This window comes from Vigna unguiculata, chromosome 4 (assembly GCF_037176805.1).
Source record: "Vigna unguiculata cultivar grain cowpea cultivar isolate G323 ecotype 2 chromosome 4, ASM3717680v1, whole genome shotgun sequence".
Classification (NCBI taxonomy): Eukaryota; Viridiplantae; Streptophyta; class Magnoliopsida; order Fabales; family Fabaceae; genus Vigna; species Vigna unguiculata.
Window position 1 is genome coordinate 18,137,589 of NC_140795.1, and position 24,689 is coordinate 18,162,277.

Consider the following 24,689-nt stretch of genomic DNA (forward strand, 5'->3'; position numbering starts at 1 on the left):
TGGTGAGTCTTTATTTTCGAGGACGAAAATTTTCTTGTTGGGGAGAATATAAGGCCCAATATTTCCTGCCCTAGTATTTTAAGGGTTGCCTTGCGTCTGTTGGGCCTGAGGGTTGGCCCAAAGGTTAAAAACCATTCCTAGTTTCCCTAATTTGCACTTTTCACTCTTGTAGAAGAATCAGCCATCACCTTTGCGCCTCTCGTACGGAACGCTCCGCTAGGGTTTACTCTGAACCTTCTTCGAGCCAACTCAAACCCAGCTCCTGCTCCACCTCATTTGCCATCATTAGGGCCGTCGTGTTCACTATGTTCGTGTCGGAGTGTCCCGCTAGCTTGTTTTCCAGGTAAGGGAAGCTAGGACCTTCTGTTATTTGTGTTTTTCCGCTGTTTTGGACATCTTTTCGTGTCTGTATGGATTGGTTGGTGTTGTGTCCGTTTTGGATCGAGTTAAAGCATGATTTGATTCGTGGTCTTGGCTGCTGTATGAGAAAACAGTGGTGAGTACTGGTTTTCTCGCCCAAGCGAGCTACTCTCGCCTAGGCGAGAATATCAGAGGCTCGCCCAGGTTTTTGTTGCGTGATTGGTCGCCTAGGCGACGCGCGTTCTTTTTGAGCGAGGAGTCCTCTCACCTAGGCGAGAAGGGACTCGCCTGAGCGAGACCTCGCATGGTTCCCTGTTCCCTCATCGCGCCCTCGCCTGAGCGAGAGGGTCCCTCTCGCCTGAGCGAGCCCTGTTGGCTTGAGCGAGACAGCGGGCGAGTTTTGATGTTCTTATTGAGTGGTTCACCGATATGTGGCTTCTTTATTTGACTCAAATGCCTTACTGGAAGGGTTGTGTGATGATAGCATGATTAATATGTACATTTGAAATGGAAATGACATTTTATTGGATTGGGTATGAATTGGAAAGCATGAATTATATGAATTGTTAATTATACATGATATTTGTGTTATGGGAAATTCTTGATTGGTGGGTGGAACATGTTTAAAGTATGGGTAGGGCATAATTCCATGACTCTTGTAGTGAGAGATCTTGGTGGCGCCTCATTGATTGGACGTAATTCCATGGACCCTCTTAAGGGGAGTCCCTGGTGGTGCCTCGGGGCCAGGGCGTAATTCCACGAAGGTCACATGGTGGTGCCTCCTGTAAGGGTATAATTTCGTGAAGGCCTCGCGGTGACGCCTCATTGCTAGGACATAATTTCATTACCATGTGGTGGTGCCTCAGTTACGTATCCGGATAGCTAAATCTTAGGGTTTTATATGAATGGGTATTGCATATGTGGGTGTCTGCTATGTGTGTTTGAATGTTGAATGGTATGTTGAGTGTCTGATATAATGACTTCTTCGCTAGCTTACCCTTTCACTTGCTTGTCTGTTATGTGTGGTCTCTTCCTTTGCAATGATCATCAACCTTGTTGATGTGAGCAGATGTGAGAACCCCTAGCAGTGGTGATGGTAATAGAAATGCTGCAGCTTGATGGATTGGACAGGTGTTGGGCCCACTGTAGGGCCCTTTAATGGAGGATTTTATTATTTATGTTTTCTTGTCTGAACAAGACCTACTATCTTTAATTGTGTTCTTTTCAGTACATTTCTAGTTGGGCCATGGGGCCCTTTTCTTGTAATCCGGGTATATTTGACGTATTGTATACTTTATACCCTAAACCTCGTACCCTTTGAATATTCATGTATGTGATGTTTTATCAATTGAGGTTATTCAGTTTTTGGGATGTTACATTTATGGTATCAGAGCGGTCGACCCTTAGGTGTGTGGACTTGGGTGTCCGCTTAGTTTTCTCTGTGTCATTCTGGGTATTTTTCGTTGGTGGTGCTTGTGTGGCTTAATGAGTGATGCACGATGGAGAGCTGATATGTGTGAGTCGCGGTTTATGGCATGTGCGTAGAGGAAGTGCTCTACCGGTTATAGGTATTGTTCGTGTGGTGTAGCTTACATATCCGAGCTTACATGGAGTGCACTTGGAGGTCTAGTGGTTACTATTGTCGTGAAGCACGATCTGGTCTAACGAGTGGTGTAGTGGCTCATGCATGGTGCGATAGAAGTCCATATAGTGACGACATTTCGTGGCTTGTGCGACAGTGGTACGTGGTTGGCGATTGTTGCATCTTGGTGTTATGACAGTGCAGTGAAGGCTGGTTCTCTAGCAAAGGCTGCTAGGGCAGGGTCCGGTGTTATTCCCATGGTGGTGGTGTTGTGAAGAATGTTGGTTTTGCTATGTAAGACCCGAGAAATTTAAATAATTAATTAAATAATTATTTAATAAATGCGGGTAGTATGAGCCTTTAAGGCATTTAATGCGGATTGCTATGATATGGAAAAGTATTAGCTCAAGTGGTTTAGAGTACTTTAATTGTGTGAAAGGACTTGAGTTCAAGTCCTATGTATGCCAATTGTGTGTTACTTATTTGTTTTCATTTTTAAATATATGTTGAGCATGAATATGAAATGATATAATCATTTAATTATATTAGTCATCACAAAACATGAATTGGTTAAATGGTTGAACATTGATTTGGTATTTGTATGGTTATGGGTTGAACCCTTGCAGAACCCAAATTAAACTTTATTTTTATTTTTGCTATTTTGGGTTTTGGCTTGAATTTGAAGGGTTAAGGGAAACCCTAGATGCATGGGCAGCCAAGGGAGGCTGAAAAACGGACCATAAAGAATCAATGAATGATAATAAACATTGCCATTAAACCTTAAATTCGTTTTTGGTTGTTATCTAGCTTTAAGGCACCTTTAAAAGGCCAATGTGAGGTAAGAAGAAGGGTTTTGGCAAGTTGTGAGTGTACTCAGAAAACAAAACACGAATTTTGATAGTAGTAAGGTTGGAGTGAAGCTTTGAAGCTGAATTGGGAGAGAAAGCCAAAGGGAGATCATTGAGGATCAAGAGAGAATTCACAACAATTCCAAAATTTAAGCCAAGGGAATCAGGTTAGGGGAGTTATACTGCGTTTAATTGTAGTTCTATGAATAATTGCATGATTTATAACTCATTATGTATGATTTATCCCTTGCATTGCTTGAGAATCGTGTTTCTAGAATTTTTCCAGAAACCGCCTGGTGGGTGATGAATTTTCGCCAGGCGACTCATACCATTTCAACTGCATTTCTGGGTTGCGAAGGGAAACAGCCTAGCGGCACGAATGAGACCGCCAGAATTTAACCCAATTCTGGGTTTTTTTTTTTATGAAGGGCCTAGCGGTATTGATTGAACCACCAGGCGACGCGAGCCATGAGGCTTGGTTTTGATGTTTTTTTCTGGATTTTGGGCAGATTTGGACTAGTAGGAAGTGTAATAAGATTATTAATTAACCAAATCGAATTGAAAACTTGTGAAATTTGGGGCGTGATAAGAATAAAAATTGGGGGAATGAGACATACTCACATTTTAGGGTTTCATAATTGGGAGTTTCTATAGTGGTAGCAATCTAAGGGGAAATGTGAATGAATACGTGAATGGGAAGTGTTAGGAATGAACTGGAGTCCCAATAACTGGGTTCATATCCTATGGACTTAGAAATTGAGGGAAATTAGAGTTGTTGTGAAGGGGGTAAGGTTCGCAGGTGTAGGAACTGCCTGGCGGCACCCCTTTAGCCGCCAGGCGCCATACCAGGCGATGCACGTGGTGTTTTGTTCACGAAAAACGCTGTTTTTCGTACTTTTCGCGCACAGAAACTGTCGGGCGGTATTTAAGTCCCGCTAGCTGCCACATCCTCACTTCTGGGCGCTAGGCGCCACTATGTTCTTCTAGTTCGTGCAGTTTTCGTAAAACTGCATAACCTAGTTCGTTAACCGTCCGATTTAGGTGAAATTTTGACAGGTGGTCCATAACATGTGGTTCTTCACTTTGAACGGTGGAGATTGGATTTCGAGGTCAATTGCTAGAGATATACGTTACTCAATATTGCTGATTTTGGAGTCGTTAAAATGCATGAATAACCTCTTGATAAGTTCTAGTAACTTCTAATGAAGCACGATTGGGTTATGTGGTATGTCTCTATCAATTTGAATGTTCCTTTGGGTTAGTCACATGTAGAGAATTGGTTTGGTGAAGGCATGGGTGTCAATATTAAATTGCATTGGTGCATAAGATCATGTGCTTAAAATTGCTAGAATGCTCCTGCTTATATTTTGTTTGAGCACGCTTGGGATTGTCTATATGACTACGGGATGAATGCACATGTGAGGTGCTATAAGGCCTGGAACATTATAGATGGCAATGCCTTTCATTAGGGGTACTCTAGAATGAGAGCAAATGAGAGCAACCTGTGTGAAGTGTGCTTGAACCTAAACTAAAACCAGTATTGTGCAAGTACTGGTGTAGCGCCTAACGGTGGTGATCGACCCGCCAAGCGACAACATAGAAACAGGGGGTTCAAGATCACGGTGGCGCCTGGCGGTAAGGAGAGGTGCGCCAGGCGGAGTCTGTAGTTTAGTAAATACTAAGGCACGCGGCGCCTGGCGGCATAGGAAGTCCTGCCAGGCGATAGTTGCAGTGGTAGTGAAGATTAAGGCGCTTGGTGGTACGTGTCCCCTGCCAGGCGATCTCGAAGTGGCAACGCTTAGCGGTACGTGTCCCCCACCAGGCGATTTTGCTGTAGCAGATTGGTGTTATACTTGTTATGATGTGCGTGATCTATAAGGCTTCTAGGATATTTTAAAGGTCGGCTTGCTGGTGTTCCTTGAGTTGAGCTCAGAACGTATCCCTTCTCGGGTAGGGGTTAAGCACGTGACATTCCTCGAGTTGAGCTCGGAATGACATCCCTCGAGTTGAGCTCGGAATGGCGGATGAACACGAAGTACCCTTGAGTTGAGCTTGGGTTGGCGAGTGTTGCTGGTGTGGGTGTGCTGGTTGTGGCCAATACGGATGGGTCTAGATAGATTGCCCTCCACAGTAGTTAGCTGACGAGTTGGTAGTCTTGGGACATTACGAACTATGTTCGTATTTGGGAACTCCACCTGGCGTTACGGTGTATGATCCGTAGCAATGGTTTCCCGCACGTGTTCTATCGGTTGTGGCTGATAGGTATGGCACCAAGACACCTTGGGGTACTCATTAGAAGACGTAGAACACGATTAACATGGTGGTGGCCATGTGATGGAATATCAAAGGATGGATTTCCTTTGGTGTGATTGTATGATTGTATATTTGTGCCATAGATATATATATGTTTATTTCGTTAGCTCACCCTATCTGCTTCTGTTTGGCAATGATCATATACGCGGTACACGGGAGCAGATTATGTTGCAGGTGGATCTGGTGAGGCATAGAACCGGAGCGGGGCTAGACTGGGATAAAGAGTTTTCTAAGAGTTTTATTGTTTTATGATTTGGAATAATTTTGTAAACACTTTGCGATACTTATGATTTAATCAAGTTTATGATTTGGATTTAGTTTATTTGACTATGTAATGAAGTTTTTAAATTTTCCCGCATTTTGGGAAATGAGATTTAATAAATGACGCTGACGTATTATTTCTATTTTATTTAATTTAAAATCCTAATATCCGGATGGGATGTTACATGTTACATATCTCCTTGAGGAAGAAGGACATGACATGGCAGCTCCTGGTTGGTCAGGGATGGTTTAATTCCAAGTGAAAATTCTTTGGATGGTATAATTACAAGTGAAAATTCTTTGGATAGTTTAATTCCAAGTAAGTATGCTCTTTATGGTGGAGTATGATTGTTGGTATCGGCAACGAAGATGTATTTATTTTAATCAGGATGGAGAATGTTGGGCAAATACGTCTTAAAAAGTTCTATATTGACTAGTATAAGTTGGGGAGTGGGCGTTAGTGACTATATAATGGGTTCTAAGTCTATGATGTTCCTTGTTCCAGTCAAAGACACTTTAAGCTTGTATTTTACTTTTCTTATACTCTTGTAGTAGAGTGTTGTGAGGTTTGGTTAAATTCTTGCTTTGAAGAGTGTGAGTGTACTTGGGGACAAAGGGATGGGAAGGTAGTCTATGTGTTGTATAAATTTTCATATAGTGTTATTCTTTAGTTGTCATTAGAGAACGGTTGTGGTTTTTCTTCGATTTTGGGGTTTCCTTGTTATATTTGTGTGTATCCTTATTTTTATCTTATTTCTGTGTTAGTAAGGTAAGGATGATAATGTTCTTAATTGATGTATTTTTGCCAACAAAACTAAACTCACACAAAATTCTCATGTGTAATTAAACTCGAAAATTTGAGTCACGTTGGCACTCAATCTTAACTTAATTTTAGTCTAATTTTAACTTGATGGAAATAGTTTTAGTCTATTATTTAGCATTATTTTTATTTAAGATTAATTATATAATATATTATTTCAATCTTAGTCTTGTTTATGTTTATTCATTTTTATTCTTCTTATTGAATATATTATATGTTTAAGGAATCCGTAAATTAACCGATAACATAATGAGCTTAATTCAACATTGATGTCATGAGAGCAACTTCAATTCAAGTAGAAAAATATTTATGTATCAAAAATGAATGTAGGATACTTCTAAGTTAATTCTCTCTTAATAAGAATCAAAATAGCATAGATAAAGAGGCAAAATGGAAAAGAAATTTTGGTTTACAATTCATGAAATATGATCTTCAATGTAAAGGGGAAATAAATTGTACAAAGAAAGAAAACATAGAATTGAAGAGGTGAAAATATTATTATTTTTCATTATTACATATATACGAGTACATAATATTATATATATATATATATATATATATATATATAAAGAAGGAAGAGAGAGAAAATACATAAGAGAAATAGCAGAGTTTACGTAACAAAATAATAGAATGCAAAACATAATAAAATATCAAAACAGAAATATATATTGTCACTAGACACGTTCAAAGTCCCCCTCAACTCAAGGTTCATGAAAATAATCAAGAACATTGAGTTTGTAACACAAGTGACACAACCAGATTTGAGAAAAGGGTTTAGTGAAAATATCTGTTACTTGATCACTTGTAGGAATGTGAGTGATATTTAATGATCGGTCAAGGAATTTTTCCCGCACATAGAAGATGTTTGGTCTGGGAGTGTAAAACAAGGTTTGACTTAAAATAGTAGTGCTTTGATTACCACAATAGAGGATAAGTGTAGCATAATTCATGTTTAGCTCTTTAAGAAGAGACTACAACCACAAGATTTTTGACCAGTGACAATAAGACTACAATATTTTGACTTTTTGTCTTGACCATGCAACCAAAGTTTGTTTTTTAGACCACCAAGAAACAAGATTATTGCCAAAGAATATACAAGCACCAAAACTGGATCTTTTGTCATCAATATCGGATGGATCACATTTGTTGTGAACAAACCCAAAACCAATCAAAGTAGAAGTGAGTCTTTCATACCATGCTCATGAGGCATGTTTTAATCCATATATAAACCTGTGAAGTTTATAAACCATAGTACAATCTACATATTCAAAGCCAGGAGGTTAAGCCATGTATACATCTTCATGGAGAATTCCATTTATGAAAACATTGTTTACATCAATCTGTTGAATGGACAAGTTGTTAGTAAGAACTAAGGTGAGAAAAACCAAATATTAACCGACTTGACAATTGGAGAAAAGGTCTCAAGATAATCACACCCAAATTTCTGATGAAACCCATTTGCCACTAAATGAGCTTTGTACTTATTAGTTGTGTCATTCATATTTTCTTTAATACGAAAGACCCACTTATAACCTATTGTAGTCCACGCAAGAGGAAGAATAATGAGGGGCCATGCATGATTAGCCATTAAAGCATCATATCCATGTTGCATTGCTTGGCATCAATGAGGAGAAATTAAAGCTTGTTAGATAATGTTTGGTTCTGCAATAATGAGAAGGTAGGAAAACGACGTGGTTTGACAATACTTGACTTTGAATGTGTTTGCAATAGATGAGTAGGTTTATAAGATGAAGAAACACCAGGGACCAGAGGAATTAATTGAGTGGATGGATTATAAATAGTGGAAGAATTGACATATTGAATGAATTAGAAATTGTGGGAGAAATAAACACATCATGAGGTTCATGCTAAGTGATAGGAAACTAAGAATTGGATGAGACTCATCGGAAAGATTAACGATAAGAGATTCTTAATATCATTCATTAAATATAAAAATATTTTAGTTACTTATATATTCGAAATAGTTCATTTTTAACATAAAAAAACAACTGCTGAGATTTTAATTTAGTATGATTGAGTTAAACCTAAACATATTTCCTAAAAAAGAATATTGTAATCAATTAATATGAAATCGGAAAAAAAATAATCTATTGAAATTTCAACTCATTTATTTAAGTTTTTAAAATTAAATATTTAATATTAATTTAATACCTCTATAAATTAATAACATTACTCAAGTAACACATTGCACAACATATTTCGAGGTAACGTAGTTCACAAATTGAATTTTCACTTTTTTTTAGTTTTTTCTTTTTTTTGTTTAGTTTTAAGATCTAACTAGTAGGAGACCCGTGCATATGCACGGCTCGTGTTTTTTTGTTTTTAAAATTAGGTTATTTTGAAAAAAAAAAGATTTTTATATTTTTATGTATAAATAAATTATTAGAAAAAAAATATTTTCAAGACTTCAATAGTTAATTTAATTATATGTACCGATTAGATTGATTTAAGAGATATATTATTGATATAATTAGGTTGAATTAATTATTATTTTATGTTATGTTTTTTTAGTATATTTCATGATGAATTGGTGATAAGGTAGGATTTAATTATATTTGTAATATGTATTTTTATTTTTTTGTAATATATATTGTTATTTAATGTTATGTATATAAATCAATTATTTCGATTTAAATGATTTTAAAGGATTGATTTGGTAATTTGAGTATATGTAATTATTACATTTATTAAGTAAATATAATTTTGATATAATAACGTAAAATTAATTAGTTTGATATATTATATTTAATTTTGGTTATATTTGTAATGTTATTGGTTTACAAGTTTATTAGTTACTGCTAAATTTTAATTTAATGTCATTATTATTAAATTTGATATATAATGTCATTAAGATTTTAATTGTTGATTGAACTTATTACTAGATAATTTAAATTGTATCACAAATGTAATTTTTTGGTTTAAATTAATATCATTAAATTCCAAATAAAATATTAATGGGAATATGAAGAGATGGTGGCAAAAGGAATTATTGTATGTCTTATCTATGTGTATACTCTGATATTCTGGAGCATTTTAATCTAAATGGTCAGGACGTTTGGATTTGGTGGAGACATTTCCTTTAGTTTGCTTAAAAGGAAGTTTGATGACTGTAGGTTTTTTTGTTCAGAAACGAAGAAAGAAAACAGTCTTCCTCATGAGTTACAGAAGGGTCTGACGATCGAATATCTAACTCCAAAGCTTCTAGACTCAACATATGTGGCTTTCTCAACTACTAAGGCTGAATACATTGTTGTTGGCAATTGTTGTGCTCAGATCCTATGGATGAAACAACAATTAGAGGATTATAATATTTATCAAAATCACATACCTCTAAAGTGTGATAATACAAGTGCCATAAACTTAACCAAAAATCCCATAATGGACTATAGAACAAAGCACATAGAAATTAGACATCATTTTTTAAGGGATCACATAAGTAAAGGAAATTATGTTATAGAATATGTAAACACCAAGCATCAATTAGTTGAAATTTTTACAAAACCTTTAGCTGAAGATGGATTTTATGAACTTAGGAGAGATTTGGAAATACTAGAAATATCTTGAAAGTGCAACAACTTAAAGTTTTCCAAATTTTGGTAAAGCATCGCTCAATAATCGATTATCATTAAGGATAATCGATTATCCATTCTCTGAATAAAGTTCAAATTCTTAAGGATAATCGATTATCAGAGAGAATAATCAATTATCAAGACCCCTATCCAAATTACTAAAATCTGTTCTGTAATGACTGATTATAACTTACAATAATCAATTATCTACTCATCCAATTCTTTTTAGGATTCAAACCTTGAAATAATAATCGATTATCGCCAAGGATAATCAATTATCGCGCAACGTTGGGCAAAAAAATTTCAAAAACTAGTCGTTGTAACGGCTAGATTTGCCTCGATTTCTTCAATATATTCGTTGGCAAACATCTTCCTATAAATTCTCGCCGCCAATTTCAACTATTCACCCAGAAAAATCGACATCTCTCAATTTGCCCCCTTTTGAACCCTAAAGTTTCGCACAGCTCTCTCTCTCACTCTCAAATTTCTGTGTTATTCACAATGGCAAAATCATCCCGCAGAAAAATTCCCACTCGTCGACGTACTACTCCACGTTCAACTCAGCCTTCTCCACGAACTTCTTCCATTGAAGGTTGGATTTTCGATGAAGAAAGGAGAGATGAATTTATCCAAATCTGGAAACCTAAGGCCATCATCTCTCCCAACTACATTAGTACTCGCAGGTTCACAACTGCAGGTTTTGAATTTCCCTCTCTTTTCAATTTCCAAGGCATCAAGCATTTTGTAGAAATACAGGGATCATACTATCTTGATCTTATGAGAGTATTCTACTACAATCTCAAAATCAGAGATGAAGTTGTTTACACAAAGGTTAAAGGTGTTAGCATCATCATTGATAATTATATTTGGGAAAATGTGGCAAAATTTCCCATAAATGATGATGTTGAGTCTATCCTAAATGGTATTAATGGCTTTAATCAAATTTTGACTTACTAATCCTTCTTATGCAACCTTGCACAGGATGTTGGAAGACAATTATCAGCAATGGGTCTCAAAATGGATGAAAGACTCATCCCCTATTTAATTGTCTGGATTATGTGTCCTAGAGGAACAAATCATGCCATATGCTTAGAGGCTGATTGATCAAGGTCGTACCCAACCAAATAAAACATGTAAATGTAGTACTCAATAGTTCAACCAAGGTCGTCTCTCGGTGACCAAACCTTTCATTGAAAGATATTTTCAGATGCAATTCAACACAAAGGGGGGGTGGCAGATTCCAGAATTATGATAATAAATTAAATAGTTTTGTAAATGTTAATAAAGCAGATTAAAAACAGTATTGACTTCCTTGAATTTGAATGCAATTTCACTCATAATGGGTCACGTAATTAGGGTTCTAGTCATACCCAATCCACTCGTTCAAACCTACTAAGCGAGGATTCAAAGTGTGTTTCAATACGCAATTAAGAAATACAAACGTCTATTCATCTATGGCAGCCAACCTAATTCATTAAGCATGAACGAAATCAACCAAGAACACATTACCCAATCTGTAATTAAGAGGCAAAACACAAATACAAAATAGAACCTCAAAGCTTAATTGTATGTCCTTCAAGTAGTCAATACACTAAGTCAGAAAGCGGTGGAATTTGAATTACAAAGCAAAGGTAAAGAAAAATACATCACCAATATGAAGAAAACAGACTGAAATAGTGTGCAAAATGCTCAAAAACACTCCAAAACGTGTGGAAAATGCGTGAAAACGAAAACCCTCAAATGGGTGTTCTCTCAAAAAAGTAAAAATTGAGAATGAGGGAGAAAAAGAGAGGGATTGTCACTCTAAGGAAACCCTCCAAAAATGTGGTCACATTACCATAGGAACTTATAATTACAAATCGCCAATCTACCACTCAGAATTACAACAATGCCACTATAGGTTCAAAATGGTGGACAAGTGACGTGGACAAGCTGATTGGCATGGTGCTCACATGGCAATGATATGGAAACTCTCTCTTCATCTTAAGATTATTGTCCAAGCTCAAAAATTTGCTCCACAAAATACCTAAAAATAATTGGTAACAAAAAATAGACCAATTAATGTCAAATTACTCAAAATTCGAAATAATGGCCCATTGAAGCCCAATTGAGGAAAATGCTCTAGCAAGAGACAATTAAGCACTAAACAAGCATCAAGATGGGTACAAAAAGGGGAATGGGATAAGGGAAAATAATGACTCATCATTGATCTTCTTATAATGTATGGGATTTTAAATCGTGTGCCCATCAAATGGTCAAGCTTAATCCTTGATACTATGCTAAAAGCCAAAAGGTATCCACAATATCCTCTACCATATTCTCTCCTAATCTTAAGGATTTATGAATACAAAGGAGTCGACACAATTGGGGAGCTTTGTAAAAGTACAATTCGTGCACATGAAATTGCTGACAACTCTCTCAAGTAGTTAAAACTTATTCCTCTTGGTGATGTATATGTCCATAGAGATGATAAGCCAAATTATGAAGCTGAAAATGAAGAACTCCTCCTTCTGATCTTATAGCCTCTACTTCACAAAATGTTGGATCTTCTAGTGGTGCTGGATCATTTTTTCTTAGAAGACAACATATTGAGCATGAATAAAAGGCTAGAAGAATTATTTCTTCTTTCTAACTCGCGTCACGAAGAAGTTTTTGGACTAATTAGGGGGATAGATACTAGAATTTCAAATCTAGAAAATAGGTTTGATGAGGAATTCACTCATGCAAAAGAAGATGATGACATGAGTGCAAAATTTTAGGGGGAGGATTTCTATTTCTTATTTTATGATTTACCACTATTTGTACTTTCCCTTTTAAATATAATTATGAATGATTAAGCACATCTTTTTCTTCTTGTGGTATGATGATTATCTGATATAATGGGAGTTTTAGCCTTTTCTCTAATGATAAAAAAAGGGGAGAAAAGTTTAAAGAAAACATTAACTTATTTTAACCATTCTCTTTGTAAGACTCTCAACTATAGGAATCATCATAAAAAGGGGGAGATTGTAAAATAAGTTAATTGCTTTTGTAAAGTATTTTTAATTAACTTAGAATCAGCAACATAAACTTCATCTCTTTGGGTTCCCTCATTTTTGGAAAATCCGTAGTGATAATCGATTATGTTCAAATTTTGTTTTCATAAAACCTACTGGAATAATCAAATATCATAAGTGATAATCGATTATCCTTTGTAGTTAGAACATGTTTGTTCAGTTTTTAACCTAATTTTTTGAAATCACTATTTAAAGAACTGCAATTCTACTTCGAAATTACCTTTTTGAGAGCCAAAGTCTTAGTGTTGTGTTTGCAAAGAAGTTCTCTAGGTGTTCTTAATAGTGCTTTCAAAAGCCTAGTGTGAGTAGAGCGATAACTTTTCCTAAAAGGGTTTCAAAGAGATTGAGTGTTGTTGTTGTTGCTAGGAAAGCTAGGTCAAGGTCTCTGTGTGATTCAAAGAAAGTTACTTTCATCTCTTGTGTCTTCAAGATAGGTGTTTTCTTTTCCCTATTATCTTGATTATCTGATTGTAATCTGTTATTATTAGTGATTGAGTTAATCTCTCTGTATAAAGTGATTAACAACTGGACGTAGGATCTTTTGAGCTGAACCAGTATAAATACTTGTGTCCAATTCAGCCTCTCTTGGTTTTTGTCCAAACACTAACCATTCTGCTGCACATTTTCTATAGGGTGCAAAGAGTAGGGTTGCCTAGTGCTTGTAGTAAACAATAGAGACGTGTGTTGTGAATTTGGAGGGTGCAAAAAGAAAAATAGTAAACCCAAAAATTTGAAAACAAAGCAAGAGTAATGGAACTAACATGTAGTGGTGCACGAAAAAAGGAAGGGGAACGCATGACAAAGATACAGAAAGGAGAGTGTGAGAAAGGAGAAAAGTATGAAAGAAAAATTCTTCAAAACTAGAGTTTCTTTCCTTCGAAGCCAGCGTGGTAAATTTTATCAAAATTAAAAAAATGAAAACATGTGATACATAAAGCCACCTCAGCTTTATCAAACTTTGTTTGTCAATTAATCAATTCTGTATAAAAAACTAATGAGAACCAAGGAAGTTGTACCAACACACGTAATATATTAAGTCGAGGAAAACTATTCATGGACCACCCCATGCATCAAGAAAAAGAAACGCAACCTCCAATAATAAACCACCACAGAAACGCATGCACTACACCCTCAAACAAATGAGTTTTAGGAACGTAAAGAAAAGTCAAAACCATAAAATGAAGAACCCTTCTATCCTTTGATAGCACCCACTTGTCTTTACTCAAAGCCCCTCACCTGATCCATGAACGTAAGAAAACTCCGAACTAACCACTTCCAAAAGAAAACAATCCTAGAACCAATCGTGAAAAGTACTACACTATCCATCCACTACACACGCTATAACTCACACGAATTGGAACCCAAATGGTAGCACCCATACCACATATCCAACCCAAAACCCACAACATAAAAAGTCTCGCAACCACCTGCACCAACATGGAACAACCACGATTTCCTCGCACTCATTGTGAAACTACCACGAACCAGGCTCCAAGTTTAGAGAAATGATACAAGGGTTGCGCCTATTTGCTTGCGCTGAAAACTTCAAAAAACCCAACTATAGCACCAGGAAAAGAAGAGAAGACCTTCTATGTGTTAAAGGGAGACTAACCCCAAAAAGAAACGCATGGCTGCACCGTAAAAAAGAAAGAACCCAGAAACTATCCACTTCTAATGCAGGCCATGGGTTCCTCAGATTAAAGAAGCATGTGGTGTGTAACGTCCCATTTAATTAATAAGCGTAATTTAAAGAAATGTCACGCACAAATAGTATAGCAGCGCAGTCCTGGGGTATTAAACACAACCCCTACAAGATCCTAGGCACACCACGATGCCAAAGCAAACTAGTTACAACATCCAACTGAAAACCCCAAAGGGAATTAAAACAGTAAACTAATACATGGGCCATAGCCCAAAAAGAAAACCCATCAAGATACAGATCTAGTCCAAACGAACTATGCAGCAGAACCTCCATCACCCTGATTATTTCGGGGAGTTCTCACCTCTGCTCACATCAATAAGTTGATGATCATTGCAAAAGAAAAGACCACACCACAGAACATACAACACCAAATAGTAGGGTAAGCTAGAGTAGAAATCAATTATCATGCAGTCACATACTATCATCCAATTCAAGCAGTATTTATAAATCACCCCACATGTTATGACTTTCTCAAGCAATACACTAGACCCTGACTCGACTCATCTGGATACATATAGTCTGGTCGGATTCAGCGGATGCTTGCACTTGTGGTTGATACCTCTGCTCACCCCCGAGCTATGTGTTTCAAGTGTTACGATGAATCAATCCCTCACGCACAAGGTTAGCCCTTAAAGAGTTTTAGGCCTCCGGCTACTCTCACCACAAGAGTCCGTCCGCTCTAAGTGACACTAACTGACTCCTTAGAGTGTCAGGATGCAACCTTACCTTGAATACTTACCAGACGATATAGATGGGGCACCACCATGGACACCCACTAACAGGGGCCATGGAATTACATCCCGACCACTAAAGCACGACCCTTAGATCCCACCTAGAGATCTCAAGGATTTATGCACTGACCATCAACCAATTATGTTCGTTCAATCAAGAAAGACCTATCATGCATATATATATATATATATATACACACACACACACGACATCAATCTATATAACCAATCCTTTTTACGTTCCAGATCAATTCATACCAATTCATCATACTCCATCCATGAATATACCATTCCAACTCATCTCGTTACCATGCCACTTTAATACCAACCTCCTCATTAAGATCACATGCTAAGTTCATGTCAAACACATTATTCACAATTCATGAATCACATCACTCATTCATATTTATTTGTCTCATGCATTTAACACAATTCTCAAATTAAAGCAAGGATTAACCATTCAAGATTCAAGGAAACAATCACACATCACACTGCCTCACCCAGCTCCTCACTTAGGCTGAAGGGTCTCGCTCAAGCGAGAGGCTTTCGGTCAGGCGAGCCCCCTTCGCCTAGGTGAGGGCTCGAAAAGGGGAACAGTAGCCTCACGCGGGATCTCGCTTAGGCGAGACCCCTCTCGGTTGGGCGAGATGCTCACTCGCTCAAGAGCAACGTTGGTCGCCTGAGCGACCACTCGCGTGAAGTAGCTTGGGTGAGCCTTTATTGATCTCGCCTAGGCGAGACTTGCTCATTTAGGCGAGAAAACATGTGCTCACCACTATCCTCTCGTGCACAAACACTCAACAGGTTACAAATGGCTCAATACTACCATACACAGGTTCGCATCAACACACCAAGCATATTAAAATGATGAAATAGTAGCACAATCAGCACAACACAAAAGAAAGGGCGAACCCTAGCCTCCAGTACCTGGAAAACAAGCTAGCGGAACATTCCGACACACACATAGTGAGCACGACTGTCCTAAGGATGGCCAAAGAGCTAGAATAAACGGTAAAACAGAAAAAAGGAACGAGTTACTACCAAACCCTAATGGTAAAAATGGAAATAGGCCCAGAAAAGGGGAATCATGAGCTGAGGAATGACTTAGGTGGAGCGGAAACCTGACTTGAGCTAGCTTGAAGAAGGTTGATGGCTAACCCTAACAGAGAGCTGCAGCTGCTCAAAGGAGGCAAGGAGGAACATGTTTTCTGAAAATTGAATGAAAGAATGGAATTAGGGCAGATTAGGGTCTGAATCCCCATTGGGCCAACCCTTAGGCCCATTATATTAGGGCAACCCTTTTAATTTAGGGCAGAAAAGGAAAACGGAATTTAGTGGGCCTTACATTCTCCCCAACAAGAAAATTTTCAACCTCGAAAATGAAAACTTACCAGGTAAAAAGATGTGGGTGTGATTTCCTCATATCCTCCTCTAACTCCCAAGTAGAGTCACCAGTCCTCCGATCCCAGATAACTTTGACAAGATTGACCGGTTTTCCTCTACGTTCCTTAACTCGACTCTCCTCCAAGGCAATGGGTGGCACTTCCACAGTAAGATCCTCTCTGATCTGTATATCCTCAGATTCCAACACATGAGCCAGATCAAACACATACCTCCTCAGTTGTGACACATGGAACATCAGATGAAGGTTTGCCAATTGAGGAGGCAAAGCTATCTCATATGTCACTGGTCCAATCCTCCTAGAGATCTGATAAGGACCAAGAAACTTGGGCGAAAGCTTTCTTGAGCAGAGGGCCCTTCCCACGCTAGTGGTTCGGGTCACTCTCAAGAACACATGATCCCCAGCTGCAAACTCTAAAGGTCTCCTTCTACGGTCAACGTAAGCCTTCTGTCTACTCTGAGAAGCCTGTATTTTGCTCCTCACCATTCTCACCTTCTCGATGGTTTGTTCTAATAACTCTGGTCCAACAAGCACTGCCTCCCCATCTTGATACCAACAGAGAGGGGTCCTACACTTTCTGCCATAAAGAGCCTCATATGGCGTCATGCCAATGCTCACATGAAAATTGTTGTTGTAGGTAAACTCAATCAACGGTAACATGTCTGTAATAAGTCCTCAAGTGACTGGATCGTCCTCATGGTCAACTTGGTTCCAAAAGCATCTTGTAAGGTTTGCCAAAATCGTGATGTAAACCGAGGATCCCTGTCTGATACAATGCTCGAATGTACTCCATGCAGTCTTACAATTTCCTTGATGTACAGTTGGGCCAACTTTGCCATGGACATCCTCAAGTTCATCACCAAGAAGTGAGCACTCTTAGTCAATCGGTCCACTATAACCCATATTGTATCATGCCCCCTAAAAGTCCGTGGCAAATGGGTCACAAAACCCATGGAGATACTGTCCCATTTCCACACTGGTATCTCCAAGGGTTGTAGATTCGCACCGGGTCTTTGATGCTCCACCTTCGTCTTCTGACATGTCAAACAAGCGGATACAAATTGTGCAACATCCTTCTTCATTCCCTGCCACCAGAAGGATTCCTTGAGATCCTGGTACATCTTAGTCATGTCAGGATGCAAGCTAAGACGACTCTTATGCCCTTCCTCAAGGATTAACCTTTTTACCTCAGCATCATCAGGTATACACACTCTGCTCTGTAACCGCAGTATGCCATCATTACCCAAAGCAAAATCCTTTGCCTCATCTATCCCAAGTTATTCTCGTACTCGGTTCAAGCTGACATCCAATAGTTGCCTCTCCCTAATTGAATCCAAGAAATCATTAGATATAGTTAAGGTACTACACCTAATGGACTCGGACCCAACTTCACCTGCAACTTCATATCTCTAAACTGCTCTAGTAGTTCCACCTCCTTAATCATAAGGTGTGCAGCATGTACAGTCTTCCTACTCAATGCATCAGCCACTACATTCACCTTTCCCGAATGATATAGCAGTTCAAAATCATAGTCCTTCAGGAATTCCATCCACCTCCTCTGCCTCATGTTCAGCTCCTTCTGATCAAACAAATACTTAAGGCTTTTGTGGTCGCTGAACACCCGAAACTGTGCACCATAAAGGTAGTGCCTCCAGATCTTCAAGGCAAATACTATGGCCGCCAACTCCAAGTCATGAGTGGGGTAGTTTCTCTCACGCACCTTGAGTTGTCTCGAGGCATATGCCACAGCCTTCTTCTCGTGCATCAACACACAACCAAGTCCGAGATGAGAGGCGTCACAATAGACCTCGAAAGGCTTTCTAACATCCAGGATCACTAGTATCGGAGCGCTGGTCAATCTTCTCTTCAGCTCTTGGAAACTTTCCTCACACTTATCTGTCCAGGTGAAAGGTTGGTCCTTCCGTGTGAGTTGCGTCAGGGGCGCCACTATCTTGGAGAATCCCTCAATGAATCTCCTATAGTAGCTTGCTAAACCCACGAAGCTCCTGATCTCTATTGCTGACTTGGGACTTTCCCACTTAACCACTGCCTTGACCTTTGCCGGATCCACTACAATGTCGTGCGCAAATATTACATGGCCCAAAAACTGAAGTTCATCCATCCAGAACTCGCATTTGGACAACTTGACATACAATTGCTTCTCCCTTAGGACACTAAGCACCAACCTCAGATGTTCAGCATGCTCCTCCTGAGTATTAGAATATATGAGAATGTCGTTTATGAAGACCACGATGAACTTATTTAAGAACGGTCTGAAAATCCAGTTCATGTAGTCCATGAACGCAGCCGGAGCATTGGTCACACCAAAAGGCATAACCACGTACTCATAGTGGCCATATCTGGATCTAAAGGCCGTCTTCTGCACATCATCGGCCTTCACCAATATCTGATAATATCCTGACTGTAGATCTATCTTCGAGAACACTAATGACCCATGCAGCTGATCCATCAAGTCATCAATTCTCGAGAGAGGGTACTTATTCTTGATTATCATCTTGTTCAACTGCCTGTAGTCCACACACAGACGTGAACTCCCGTCCTTCTTCTTCACCAACAACATTGGTGCTCCCCAAGGCAAAGTACTGGGTCGGATGAACTACTTCTTCATCAGCTCCTCAATCAGTTTTTTGAGTTCCACCTACTCCGCTAGAGCCATACGGTATGGAGCCATCGATACTAGGTCGGTTCCTGGTACTAGATCGATAGAGAACTCCACCTCTCTATTGGGAGGCCACCCCGATACCTCGTCCGGGAACACATCCACAAACTCGTGCACCACCGGTATAACTAACATTTCTTCCTTCTCTACCTCCATATGAGCGAAGATTATGAAGCATTGTGCGCCACTCTGAATCTCCTTCACCACTCCCTAAGGAGATACAAACTCAGGCTCCTCTGAGTTAGGAAACAACAATCTTTTCTCTCGACAATCTATAAGAATTCGATTGGCAGAGAGCCAATCCATCCCTAAGATTACCTCCAACTCCTGTAGAGGTAAGCAGATTAGATTCACCTTGTACCTGCGTCCCTCTACCTCCACCGAACACCTAGCACATAAGGACGACGTCTTGACAAAACCCGACGCCGAAGTAGACATCGCAAGCTCACACTGCAGCTCGCACACCAGCAGACCCAAACGTTCCATACAAGCATTTGACACAAAGGAGTGTGTCGCTCCATTATCATATAACACACAACAACTAGCACCAGCGATCACACAATAACCAATAACCAAGTTACCTGAGCTTGCCGCCTCCGTCCCTGTCATGGTGAACACCCTGCCCGTCGCCTGAGGCTTGTTGCCTCTGTCCTTCTACTGATGCTGGTGGGGTGTCTGAACTGGAGGCTGTGTCACTGCCCTAGCAATGGTGGGACAGTCCTTCCCAAAGTGGCCTTCCTTGCCACAGTTGTTGCACCGGCAGTAACACTCCATACACGGGCAAGCGTTCCTCAGGTGAGGGCATCCACATATATAACACTGTACTCAGCCCTACTAGGGAGGGAAACTCCTAGAGCCCTAAGACTGAAGGTGGGGTCTATCATATTGCCTCCTCCGCTCCTCATGTCTGGGTTTGGACCCAGATGGTCCACCAATCCTCTGTGGTTCTTGTGGCTGCTGAGGGCGCTGGCCTTCTACTTCATGTTTCATCTTCTCCATCGCTCTGGTCTTCTCTACCAAAGCGGCAAAGTCCTTGATGGATAAGGGAGCCACCATCAAGCGAATATCACCGCGGAAACCATTCTCAAACTTGCGGCATCTCCATTCCTTGTCGAGCTGTAGAGTGTAGAAGCGTTTGAGGTGTTTGAACTTCTCAGCATACTTAGTCACCGATTTCCCTTCCTGAGTTAACTAGAGGAATTCCACCTCTTTGGCATACCTCACGCTGTTGTTGGGAAAATACTCTGAGAGGAACTTCCCCCTAAAAGCCTCCCACGTGACGACTCCTCCCTCTCCTCCATGATGGACTTCATGCAAATCCACCAATGCTTCGCCTCACCGGTTAGCATGTATACAACAAATGATAATCGGTTCTCTACCGGGCACATCTTCGCATCGAAGATCCTCTCTATATCCTTCAGCCACTGGTCTACTGCATCTGGGCTGACTCTACCGTGTAATTTCACCGGATGATGCTTCAGAAAATCTTCTAGGCTCCACTCCTTAACTATCGGTTGTGGCTCGGGACCAAAAACAGGTGCAACTGTCCTGTTCTCTTCCAGCTGCCGGAGGGCTTCCATTTGTTACCAATGAGCATCCTCAGTAGCGACCCTAGCAGCCCCCATCTGCTGCATCACTAGTTGTTGTTGCTCGAGCGACGCTATCTGTTGCTGTGTCATAGTAGCTACCATCGCCTCTATTGCCCTACGATATCGGGTATGTCACCATTAGAGGATTGTGGAGTCTTACGAGAAGGTGCCATTGTTCATTGGCACACAGAAAATCACTTCGTTAGGCTTGATAAGACAAGAAATTTAACTAGAACACTCAGAAAGACATAGAGAAAGCTAAGCAGACATCCAAGTCCACAGACCTAAGGAATGACCGCTCTGATACCATAAATGTAACGTCCCATTTAATTAATAAGCGTAATTTAAAGAAACTCACGCACAAATAGTATAGCAGCGCAGTCCTGGGCTATTAAACACAACCCCTACAAGATACTAGGAACACCACGATGCCAAAGCAAACTAGTTACAACATCCAACCGACAACCCCATCAAGATACAGATCTAGTCCAAGCGGACTATGCAACAGAACCTTCATCACCCTGATTATTTCGGGGAGTTCTCACCTCTACTCACATCAACAAGTTGATGATCATTGTAAAAGAAAATACCACACCACAGAACATACAACACCAATAGTAGGGTAAGCTAGAGTAGAAATCAATTATCATGCAATCACATACTATCACCCAATTCAAGCAGTATTTATAAATCACCCCACATGTTATGACTTTATCAAGCAATACACTAGACCCTGACTCGACTCATCTGGATATATATAATCTGGTCGAATTCAGCGGATGCTTGCACTTGTGGTTGATACCTCTGCTCACCCCCGAGCTGTGTTACAAGTGTTACGATGAATCAATACCTCACGCAGAAGGTTAGCCCTTAATGAGTTTTAGGCCTCCTGTTACTCTCACCACAAGAGTCAGTCCCTTTATAACCAATCCCTTTCAGGTTCCAGATCAATCCATACCAATTCATCGTACTCCATCCATGAATATACCATTCCAACTCATCTCGTTACCATTCCACTTTAATACCAACCTCTTCATTAAGATCACATGCTAAGTTCATGTCAAACCCATTATTCACAATTCATGAATCACATCACTCATGCATATTTATTTGTCTCATGCATTTAACAAAATAGTCAAATCCAAGCAAGCATTAACAATTCAAGATTCAAGGAAACAATCACACATCACACTACCTCGCTCGGCTCCTCGCTCAGGCTAAAGGGTCTCGCTCAGGCGCGAGGCTCTGGCTCAGGCAAGAGGCTCTAGCTCTCAACAGCAACGTGAGTCACCTGAGCGACCACTCGCGTGAAGCAGCTTGGGCGAGCCTCTATTGATCTCGCCTAGGCGACACATGCTCGCTTGGGCGAGGAAACCAGTGCTCACCACTGTTCTCTCGTGCATAAACACTCAACAGGTGACAAATGGCTGAATACTACCATACACAAGTTCGCATCAACACACCAAGCATATTAAAATGATGAAACAGTAGCACAATCAGCATAACACAAAAGAAAGGGCGAACCCTAACCTCCCGTACCTGGAAAACAAGTTAGCGGAACACTCCGACATGCACACAGTGAGCACGATTGTCCTAAGGATGGCCAAAGAGTTGGAATAAACGATAAAACATAAAAATGGAACGAGTTACTACCAAACCCTAACGGTAAAAATGGAAATAAGCCCAAAAAAGGGGAATCATAAGCTGAGGAATGACATACGTGGAGCAGAAACCTGACTTGAGCTAGCTGGAAGAAGGTTGACAGCTAACACTAGCAAAGAGTTACGACTACTCAAAGGAGGCAAGGTGGAACGTGTTTTCTGAAAAGTGAATGAAAGAATGGAATTAGGGTAGATTAGGGTTTGAATCCCTATTAGGCCAGCCCTTAGGCCCATTACATTAGGGCAACCCTTTTAATTTAGGGTAGAAAAGGAAAAAGGAATTTAGCGGGCCTTACATGGTGTAGGTTATTAAGGAGAATAGAAGTTGCACTACCCAACCCACCCCAAATGGAGAGCATCCCATAAAACCTGGACACCCATATGCGGCCACAGAACGACATTTGGAAGCCCCACCTACACCAACTTCGGACAATCCACTGATTCGTGCATCGCTCGAAGCATACTAAGAAAATGGTGGTACTCAACCTCAAGGATATGGTCACAATTCAGCAACAAAACAACAACATGAACAATACTCATACACTTATGCACACCCTTCAAAGTCTCATTCATTAAATACAAAAGATAAAAGAATCAACATAAAGACAAGGTCAAGCTTCTCTACCTTGATTGGTTCTTCCAACTTGTGTTTCTCTTGCAGCCTCTTCCTTCCCTCCCCCGGGTTATCTCTGCTTTTAAATCTCCCATTTTCTCTCCTCTCCCAAAAACCCTAACCTTAACCAATAAATATTTCTTCCATTTTGTGTTATTTGACATTTGGTTAAGATTCAAAAAATTTAAACCCATTTGTTTTTCCTATTATCATGTGGCAGCAATGAGAGTGAGAGAAAAAAAATAGTGATACAATGATCCTCATCATTTAACCCTTTTCTTACCCCATGACGTGTTCCCATGACGTGGCTTTATGATTTTAAGTTGAAAAATGATATAGTAACAACCAAAAAGTGACAACTTCTCTCACAACTTGACCTTGCAAGGTTTTTTTAATTTTTTTTTACACAATTTCCACATTGACCATGTTTGTCAAAGACAGCGCGCGAGAAAGGGAGGTTGATTCGTGACAGAAGTGGGTAAAGAGTAAGGAGAGAGAATAGTGGAGCTCGTGAGAGAAGTGGAGAGCAATTTCTTCTTTCTCCATCCCTCAGGTTTGTTCTTCCTCCACCCTCCAAGTTTTTTCTTCCTCCATCCTCCAAGTTTGTTTTTCCTCCCTCCCCCAAGTTTCTTTTCGACGGGGTTGGTGATTTCTCTGTTGGTGGTGCACAAAAAATATTTGGTTTACCCACTGCAACAAAGTCCTGGTATTTCGTGTTGTTTGTGGAAATGAGGCCTTTTTGTTTCGCTTTTTGGAGAATATTTGATAAAGTTTGGATTTTTTTTGTTATAGTGTTGTTGAACAGCGGAAGAGGAAGGTCTATTGTTGAAAAGAATCACTCTGAATCAGAATCTAAAGGATTGGTCTTTTTCGTTGTGTTGTGGCTCTACATTGGTGAAGAGGTAAGCAAAGCCATTGTTGAACCCAACCCATTATGGGAAGTGGGGTAAGGTGTAACACCCCAAATTTGGGATGTCACGGAACATTAGAAAATTTTTACATTTAGTGGAAAAAAGAATTAACATTGAAAATGTACTAATAAAAACTTTTAACTTAATTTAAATTACATAGTTCAAACCGTCACTTTATCAAAAACATCAAATAACATTTGCGATCAAAAGAAAATTACATAATTTTTAGTATCTGATTTCAAATAACTAAATATATTATAAAAACTCCCGAGTCTACCCCAGCCTCTCGTCCATCTACTCCATGCCAAGATTATCTACAATATCATCTGCTCATGTATAACACACACGTTAAACGATCATCGCACATACAACAATCACACAAACAAACAAATAGGGGTAAGCTAACCATAAACAATGATATTCATAAAAGAAATTTAGCAAATAAAACATGTCCAATAATACTCAATGTCGCATTCAAGTAACACGAAAACATTATGATCACAATCCATCCTTCGTTTGAACACACAAACCCGAAATCCAAACAATCATACTAAGCCAAACATAGCATCA

At 39.5% G+C, this 24,689-nt stretch overlaps 2 protein-coding genes across 2 annotated transcripts; both read right to left on the reverse strand.

Moving 5' to 3' along the window:
- Positions 1–16,394: 16,394 nt before the first annotated feature.
- On the reverse strand, positions 16,395–17,271 carry LOC146886877 (uncharacterized). Its single transcript, XM_085671912.1, has 2 exons — positions 16,716–17,271; positions 16,395–16,471 (listed from the first exon to the last, which is right to left on the reverse strand). Exons 1-2 carry the CDS (start codon positions 17,269–17,271, stop codon positions 16,395–16,397), a joined length of 633 nt encoding a protein of 210 aa, XP_085528038.1.
- Positions 17,272–19,324: 2,053 nt separating this feature from the next.
- LOC146886878 (uncharacterized) lies at positions 19,325–20,119 on the reverse strand. The gene is made up of 3 exons (XM_085671913.1): positions 20,004–20,119; positions 19,664–19,886; positions 19,325–19,555 (listed from the first exon to the last, which is right to left on the reverse strand). Exons 1-3 carry the CDS (start codon positions 20,117–20,119, stop codon positions 19,325–19,327), a joined length of 570 nt encoding a protein of 189 aa, XP_085528039.1.
- Positions 20,120–24,689: the final 4,570 nt, after the last annotated feature.